Source organism: Ptychodera flava, chromosome 1, assembly GCF_041260155.1.
Source record: "Ptychodera flava strain L36383 chromosome 1, AS_Pfla_20210202, whole genome shotgun sequence".
Classification (NCBI taxonomy): Eukaryota; Metazoa; Hemichordata; class Enteropneusta; family Ptychoderidae; genus Ptychodera; species Ptychodera flava.
This window is the reverse complement of record NC_091928.1, coordinates 27034636-27044151: the sequence shown is the minus strand read 5'-3', so window position 1 is coordinate 27044151 and position 9516 is coordinate 27034636. Positions and strand designations below refer to the sequence as shown.

The following is a 9516-nucleotide window of genomic DNA, read 5'->3' as shown; positions in this document are numbered from 1 at the left end:
GCAGAATAAAGCACTTAATATAAATAATGTACCAGGAACAAAACCTCAAATCGAACGACAACACAAATGAAAAGCATTACTTTTTATTCATGAAAGGACAACAACGACAATGAAACTGATTTGGCTGTTAAAAAGATGACCTCAAATGTTTCAAGATGATAAGAAAGTACAATAACACAGCTGTACCTCTGAAGCTCATTATAGGCTATAAGATTCTAGAGCATAACGCAATATAATACATGTCACAGACAACACTTTCATGTACACCGTGACAATCGTGCAGGGAAATCTCTTTGCACATCATAAGACGGAGGCCAATAATTCTGCCTTTCAAAATTTGATTCAACACCATCTTCTAGACATGGATGCTGCAGACCTAAAGTTGTCCTGAAGCGAAAATCTAACGTAACGCTCAGGCTGATGAACAAAGTGACATTGCCACGCTTATCATATACGCCTTTCCCTGCCAGTAAATAGTTTGGTATCAAAAAAAGAACCTTGACGCAAAACTGTCATCTTCTTTTTTGTTACAAAATCACGAAAGCTAAAACTCACAGGTACATGCCTGAAGATTGTTGCACTTTTGTCACAAAAATGTAAGTAGTCTTTTTATTTCACATCATGACAATGTATGTGAAGTGAAAGTACTGCAGAACGCGGCCAAACTTGTCATATATACGATGATCGAGGTTATCTGAACGTGATTTTATGCCCATCGTGGGACCTGTCCTGGTCTTTTTTGTCCGTCACTTTTACTTAATCCTTCACACTAATTGGTTTTGAACGTGACACTGAGTTACTTTTAATTTCGTCATCGTTAACGATTACTGTTGAATAAGTAATATATTCTAAAAAGGTAGAATATAAAGTTGAAATTAATCCATGGTTTTATTTTATTGATAACAAAAATGTCATGCAAGCTGACAAACAAAAGTGGCCTAAGACGTCATCCGTTCTATTTTTGGAGGTAAATCAAACTCCACAGATTTGCACGTGCGGAAGCAATATGGGAAATGTGTATATCTGACTCCTGATTGGCTTTACTGCAGAAAAAAAAAGTGAAAAGTTTATGACACGTAAACTGCTGTGACCTTTGCTGGTGATTGAATCTTAGCTAACAACAACAATGTAATTGTTTCTAAGTGAATTTAACGGATTCTCGTGCAAAATGTTCACCGATTAAGCAGCATCTTGCTCTAACTGGGAGCTTCTCTTTATTATGAAAAGAAATGTACATAAAGGGAGCGCCAAGCGTCCTACGCGATCAATTAGTCACAGTCTTGGATAACTGCGTCAGCGAGTTTAAAGCTAGTCTCAGCACCAGCCAGGGGACCATACACCACCAAACTTTCTCGGATCAGCCTTTTCGGGTTCTGCAGGCACTTGAATCGCTGGAACCAACTTCTTTTTCAGTTCTTGAAGTCTAACGGTCATCTCTTTGACTTTCTCTGGCATTTTATCAGCAAGATTAAAATGTTCGGTAGGGTCGTCTGCAAAAGAATTGCAAATCGTTTAGATTTATATCATATACGCTACCTAGATATCGAACCATGAGGACAATACAGACGTATCTACATGTGTGAATATAAGGCAAAGTATCAGTCAATCATGTTCCCTTACGTTTTCTTTGGTCAAGGGCATTTTCTTTACCCCCGACTGTTTGTCGTTTCCGAACTGGCAATTATCTTTTTCTCTGACTTCGTAACTTATAGAAATAATGGCATTACCTTTTATATTAAATAAATAAGTCGCGTTTGCTGGAGGAGCATAACAATAATCTGTTTCTTCTTCATGGTCTTTCATGAGAACAATTTCGTGCCAAAGACCATCCACGGAGGGGGGCGGTACCCAACCGTCTGCGGTTAAAAAAACAAACAAACAAAGGAATAAATAACGGAAATGAAATGGGAATGTTGACATTCTCAACGATTTATGTACTTTGTGTCACATCAGCTGCAGAAATAGGAGAATTTGTGTACTTGAACGGAGACAGGTGTTGTATGACGTCTACGTTCCGACCTGTTGAACAATCACTCTCTGCCACATTTTTCCATTCATTCATTCGTGCACCTGTCCGTCCACCAGCGTATAATCGCAGTTTTTAGCGATAAAATTGTTCTTACCTGGCTTACCAGCATGTCCAAGGATTAGTTTGTAATCCCCCATTCTATCAAGGAAAATGTAAGGACGTCATAATTAGATTATATACACCCAATTACTGACAGTGATGTAAGAGCTATCTTAAGGAATACCTACATCATAACGTTGTCCCCATAAACGTATCGCTTTCTTCTTTTCAGTAAATGTATAATAAACTAGGTTAATACCCTGTCGTTGGTCCCGCGGGAATGGGAGTTTGGACACAAACTAGACGAAGGAATGATGTAGCCAGTCGCCATGCTAAGGTGACCAAGGCCAAATATGAATTCACAAACACATATGAAAGCATTTCTCTCAATGTGTAAAGCTACAGGTTTATACTCAGGTACGTTAGAGCTCAAGCAAACTTCCACGTTAAATAGCTGTATGAAGTAAAGCATAAGGTCTATGCAGTAGTGAATCTTTGCTCACCTTAATGCTTCTCCAGCGGGATCAACCTCATCGATGTTATAGACGAATTCTTTCCTGGGTGAAGGGTCGCCCCTTGTCAAGGTGTTCCATACATTCATGCCGTCCATATCAGGGTCTGATGGAGAGAGAGAGAGAGAGAGAGAGAGAGAGAGAGAGAGAGAGAGAGAGAGAGAGAGAGAGAGAGAGAGAGATGCTGATGGTTACTTTCTACATCAACAACAAAAATCACTACACGATATAAGTTGGAGGGAATACCACAAATTAATTTGAAGCCAACATCGATGCATGCGTAGTCGTCACTATGAAGAAAGTAACAATTCACAGTTAGCAACCAATGATGACTGATAGGATGATGTACATGTTTCAATTCAAGTTTCAGTTTCCGTTAGGCGAAAGTCATGTGTGACATTCACTGTTGACAATAAGGTCTACACTATATTGAAGATACAAATAAGTGTATCAATACTGACATAATGATCAGATGAAGGGTGTTCAAGTACCTCGCTTTCCTCCCACAAGTTCGAGCAGAGACGGAAACCAGTCCACCGCATGTATCATTCTGTAAGAAAATAAAGGTTAATAAAGTTACAAATCCTTAAAGAAAGCATCTTCAATCAACATCAAATGATAACATCCGCTAATTATACATTCATTAATTAGAAATGATTAAAAACTATTAAATTTATGAAGATACCGCCGTGCTTCCATAGGGTTGAAAAAAAAGTATAATGCCAACAAAGTATTACAATATTCTTATTACATTTACTTTTACGAAAGTTATATAACAAGATGACTATCAAAGGTGAGATCTTCTCTACCACTCTTTTGGTGTGCAGTGATTTTATTTTACACTCCAAATATACATTTTCAAATGTTTTCCTTCCCAAACTCTCAAGCTTAAGTTCACTGCAAAAGAATTCATCGTCACTGTGAAGAAACGCAAACGAGATGCCTCCTTTGAGAGTACTTTTGTTGTAGAATGTCACGCAGGGTGAGAATAACTCAAACTCACTCATTATTGACGTATCCTGTCTTCTCAACAAGATTGCCGCGGACGAAGGCAACGCCCCTGGTGCCGCCCTCCCACAGTGTGGTTTTGGCGCCCCGAAGAGGCCAATTATTGCCTCCGTTGTCTGGATTTGCCGGGCCGCCATTCTGTAACATCGAATTATATCGAATCGTAAATTTATAAACGGCCTTCGATTCTCACAAATGGTAAAGGTATTAATATGATTTATTTACTTCTGAATAGTAATAACATACAACATCAGCCTTTCTTGACACAAACCAACAAAATGCCTTTTTTGAGGGTCAAAGGTTACAAACATAGCTGTAAACATTATAAAAATACAGAAAAGGGGACACTAAAAGCAATAATGCTCTTTATGGTCTCTCTAATATCTTTCTCTTATTCGTGCCATGGAGGATATATTTAGTGAACCAAGAATTTCATATTGATCAATAAATTTTACAAACAAGACATTCTCACAGTCATGTAAAGGTTGTCTTAATGTACCAGGTGCTGGCTATAATCAAGCGTTTAATACTTTTAATAATCATTGTAAATTATAATCAAGCTTTTGTTAATGAAGTAAACACAACAGTGACGGTGGGACAAAAATAATAGCCCCTTGCAACCTTTGAGACGATGGCAGTTTTTAAGGTAAAGCTAAATAAAGAATTACTTACATCTGTTGTGAAAATGAATAACGTGTTGTCCCAGAATCCAAGTTTCTGTAACGCTACAACCACTGCTTTCACTGCATCGTCCATTGCTGTAATCATTCCTGTGAAGATGAATTCGGAACTAATGTTTTTTCGTATACATTACATGCCATCGAACAGGTGCTGTATCATCGGTTTCAGGGATTTCCATGTGTATTCCGCTGGACCTTTTTGGCATGTTACACAACACAAACGTACTGATCGTCACATTCAAGATGGCAACTGATACATTAAGAGACGCAGAAAGACAGTGTTTTTTGTCTTAATATTTATATTCTAGTGTAGTGTCTCTTCTCCTCAAAACACTGTTACCCTCTTAAACTGACAGCGCCATTTTGCTTCCATACTGTATAATAACGTGCAGTGTATGCTACCCCTGGCCAGGTTGAAACTTTGGTTGGTTTTCATTTGCAGTTCATGTCTCACCTGATTTAATTCGTCTACTCTGGTCGTGTATGAACGAGTACATGTCATAATACTTCTTTGGAACCTGGAACGAGAACAGATGATTTGTCGATACAAACTAGCCTCGATAAAGACCATAATTAGCCAGAGAAACGAGTGTGTTACAGACACAATGGTGTGGTTAGTATCGGGCTTTCGACCCACGTATTTGTTAGCGTTAAGGTTTCAATGACAGTCTACGAGCTTACTTCATTTTAGTCTACCCATAGTATGTCAACTGCATCTTTTAAAGTCTCGCTTTGACTTTTTTACCAAACTGGACGTGCATGTAACACTGTAAATGTATTTCTATCGGCAGAACAAGATTAAACGATCATGTTTGTCAACACGTTTCTCCTAACCAAAAACCGGTACAATAAATGAGCAAATATAGTACATAGTTTTTTAAGAGATGGGATACCTACCGCAATGGGTGCATGAACGCTTTGGAATGGTAGATACATGTAAAACGGATTGCTTTGGTTGTGACCGATAAGATACTGGATTGCTTTGTGTACGAAGATATCCTGAAATTTAAAGATGGCAACTTAAGTTCTTAAACCTCCAGAAATTCTCTGCATTGCTCTGTCATAGCATAGAAATATATTGAATTTCCATTTATTCTACGATTTGATGCCATGTAAATCTCTTGTGGGATAATCGAAGTCACTTTTGCTATCTTAATAAGTAAATATTATATTTCATGAATTTCATTTTTCTTCTTTCATTGAGTATAATATATGATCGAAAACTTCGAAAAGCACATTGTGATTTCATTCGAAACAGTTTCTCAGCTCTTCAAATAGCAGTCATACTTAGACTATGGTATTCCAAAGCGTCGCAGAACCTAAGAAATAGTTAGTCGACTGCCTACCGTAGAATAGGTGCCATTTTCATTCCAGTCTGGGTTCAGGTCTTCTCGTAGGTCAAGGTATCCACCTGCGGAGGAGCAGAAATGTCATTTGAATGGTATGAGGATTCAGTAAGTTATGAAGAGAGACAGTGATGATGATGATGATGATGATGATGCTGCTGCTGCTGCTGCTGCTGATGCTGCTGCTGCTGATGATGATGATGATGATGATGATGATGATGATGATGATAATGATGGTGTTAGGGCTGGTATGATGATTAGAGAGAGGAGGGAAAGGAGACAAACAGGCATAGAGAGAGACAGAGAGAGACAGAGACAGAGACAGAGAGAAGCAGCGAGTAATGAAAGAGGAATACGGTACCGTACTATCAACTCGAATGGAAAATGAACACTTCTCACCTACAGAGTGATTGTAATATCCTTCTGCTGCATTGTAGTAACCATAGAAATGATCGAAACCACGCCCATCCGGTGTGTAGTTATATTTGCAAAATCCAAGGTGCCATCTGTAAGATGCAATATAGATAGAGTCCTATCTAGACAGACATGTCGTATACATGAAGCTACATGATCTTGTCAATACGCATCCTTACAGTGGCATCCTTATAGGAAAATATGATGGAACAATCGGAAGCAGTGCTCCAATTTTTAGCAAATGAGCTATTCACTTTCAAATATGGTGACGTACTACATGCATTTACGTTTAAGTTGTTGGCACTTAAAAAAACTACGGTGTACAAACTGGTTTTGCAAAGGATTGGTTTAAAATCACGCCTTCCCCTCGCTAGTGAGTCGAAAGGCATCCTTATATAGTAAACAGTGATTAATAAACAAAGTCGATATTTGTTTCTTATTTGAAACAGTTAACTTATTGTTAGAGATATACTGATATTTCAATGTTTGGACTAGTTGTTCCCCGTTCAGAAATATAACGACAGTATTACAGCGTATATCTTGATTCAGATCGAAACAAATTGGTGCCTTGCAAATTCATAGCAACGACAGAGAGACATGCGTATAGTTGTCATGTAAGTGTTGTCTTACTTTCCAACCATGTATGTGGTGTATCCTTGCTCTTTAAGCTTCTGTGGCAGTAAAGTGAAGTTCAGGGGTAAACCGGCTGGCTCACTTCTGTCAAGTACCTTGTGCTATAAAGATAAAACAGTACGAGCAAACACTGTGAAAAAACGCCAGCAAAAAGGATCTATTATGAAAGCAAATCCTGCAACAAAACTGTGACATAAATTCACTTTATCGGTGACAGACAGTTCTACCGAAACACACTAATTAATTCTATACTTGTAGCAACTGTTGACTCAATCTACATCATTTGTCAGTGTCTGTTTGTTTGTTTGTTTCTACTTGTCCAATGCCATGTTTCGTTGAGGTGCTTGCTCAGTTGCCTCATTTCTCCGTGAAACAATGCTCATGTCGAAGACGGAGATGGAAAGGGGTTGTGTCATGGAAATGATAAAACGTTTTTTCATACCTGGAGACCAAGTCGGTATGGAAAATACCCGGACATAAACGATGCTCGAGTCCTTAAGAATGATAATAAAATACATTGCTTTATGTTATTCTACAAAGTAGAGCATATGAGGTTAAATTTCATATCACAAACTATATATTTTGGACGACCTCAGTATTTAATTTAGGAGAACAGAATGGGACAAATGGAAGTAGTATTCCAATTTTCAGCAAGTGAACTACTCACTCTCAAATATATACTTCGACATACTAGATATATGTACGTTAAAATTGCCGGCACTTGAAGAAACTTACGGTGTACAGACTGGTTGTACATAAGATTGGTTCAAAATCACGCCCTCCCTCGCCAATGAGTCGAGAGTAGGTGTGAAGATGTCATGGTTGTTGTAGCCAATGTCGTTCCATCCTGTAATAAAAGTTTACATTGTAATTGTATTCAGCTTCGTTTATCTCTGACACGACCTGCTCAGACTGACAAATAATTTCAAAATTGATCTCCATAGCAATGCACATGTACACTTTCAATTTTGATTGTATAATTCCTATCTGTGGTCAAGGTCTACTCGTAGAACCCGAAAGTCTAAAGCGTCCACCAAGACTATAGGCATGACTGAAGAAAAACTAGGCCCGTTCGTAGGTGCGGTATATGCATGAACTCAACGCTATCCTGAGGGCAATTCGTGCATTTATTGATCACCAAAGGCGCCTAAAGGCAAGTAATGACTTATTGCATAAGGAAAGCGAGCCTAGTGTTCTAAAAAGACTCTATGCTACCACAATGTTGACAGACTTGTTACGATATACAGTCATTTTAATAGGAAGGAATTACTTAAACGTTCAAAATGGATGGGTATGAGACAGGCTCTAAAACAAATGGATATGAATCAGTCAGGCAGTCTGATCAACCAGGCAGTGACGGATAATAACGGAACTTCCAGCATTATTTGAAGCAAAGGCATGTTAGCGACTTTATCCCTCGGAAAACTGCGAGTTTAACATCGACATGTAATTCTGATCAAACTTTGAAGATCAATGAGTTCGCAATGGTTTAATTCTTTCGTCGCAAAGATTCACTCTGCCTGTCATATCAAAGCTAACTCTCGTCGAAATTTCTTAAGGAAATCGGCAATACGAACCGAAAACAGTGTCATCGTTCCTCAATTATAACAAATATAAATTTTCCAATGTTCGAGATATACGGTTCATGACCCATTAATAAATCTTACGGTCTCTAACAATTTTCGTGCTGAGTTTGTATAACAAAGAAAAAAATAATAAAGGTTCGTGTTTTCGACTGACAATTACACGATAAATGTGTTGATTTGCCGTCATCTACGCGCAGTAAAAGCCATCCAAAATCGAAAAGGTCAAAAGCTTCGTGTACATGCACTGCTAAGGTGGTCATAAAACCTTCAGCTCCTATGACCTTCGACCTCAGTTGCATTAGAAAGCCAGATAATATAACATAATGGAATTTTCAAATGATAGTTTAATGTATACAGTGAAATTGCACACCATTATTTGTGAACCCTAGGCCTTTTGAACTTAAATGGATACAGAGTTTTGGCATTTTGTATGATATGATTAATCTAAAGAACCGTATATGACATTCAAAAGTCTTGTCAACACTTTTTAAGGCGTTTCAGGTGTCCAGGTGTCGATATAGGGCACTGCTTTTTGGGACCCCATAACGTTAGGTGATCGATGAGATCCCAGCATTTGAGGCCAGCGTGTACACAACCCTTCCTTGATAAGTTACAGATAGTTCTTCAGGTATACTTAAAGGGGAATTTACATTGCGCGTATATGTGAGCTTTCGTAGCCTGACAGAGGTAAATACACTATTATTTCATAAGGTCGTCGTTCTGAACTCACCCAAATCATCGGCCACAACAAACATGATATTTGGCTTCGTGGTTTTGCTTTGGTAGGCTGTCGAGTCGCCGACGGCAAAACATGCCGTAGCCACGAGAAGGCTTGCAATCGAAACGGACGAGGCAATCATACTGCTGTGATGTCCGCTAGATAGTCCTCACGCACTGACTGCGGCGGAGATGGCCTTTGGCTTGTTTTTCACCGTTCTGCACAGCCAATCAATGAATCGTTTTTGTCCGTAATCCCGAACAATCAACACAATGCTCAGTGACATAGTATATGAAAGCATCAGCTGGTGTTGCTCAGAACATGTGATCATTGCCACGTGACCTGTGTCACATTGCAGTTCTGTTATGTACTCTGTATTGTTTCAATATACAAACACATCAATTATAAAATGAAAAGGTACAATGTATGTTCGCCGTCCCTGAAATTAGCACCTGACCCCGAGTCATGCAACCGACAATATACCCTCACAGTTGCTTATCACAAAGAGTAACGTGCAGACGACACCTACAGGGCATATGTGGATGACTGCA

At 38.8% G+C, this 9516-nt stretch overlaps 1 protein-coding gene across 1 annotated transcript; it reads right to left on the bottom strand.

Annotated features, from left to right (window-relative positions):
* Positions 1-67: 67 nt before the first annotated feature.
* On the bottom strand, positions 68-9284 carry LOC139134081 (arylsulfatase B-like). The gene is made up of 15 exons (XM_070700985.1): positions 8978-9284; positions 7397-7508; positions 7104-7155; positions 6659-6762; positions 6014-6120; positions 5615-5679; positions 5166-5267; positions 4723-4786; positions 4261-4358; positions 3584-3726; positions 3072-3130; positions 2572-2686; positions 2124-2167; positions 1728-1856; positions 68-1490 (listed from the first exon to the last, which is right to left on the bottom strand). The coding sequence occupies exons 1-15, from the start codon at positions 9105-9107 to the stop codon at positions 1315-1317; spliced, it is 1500 nt and encodes a 499-aa protein (XP_070557086.1). The 5' UTR covers positions 9108-9284; the 3' UTR covers positions 68-1314.
* Between the last annotated feature and the right edge of the window lie 232 nt (positions 9285-9516).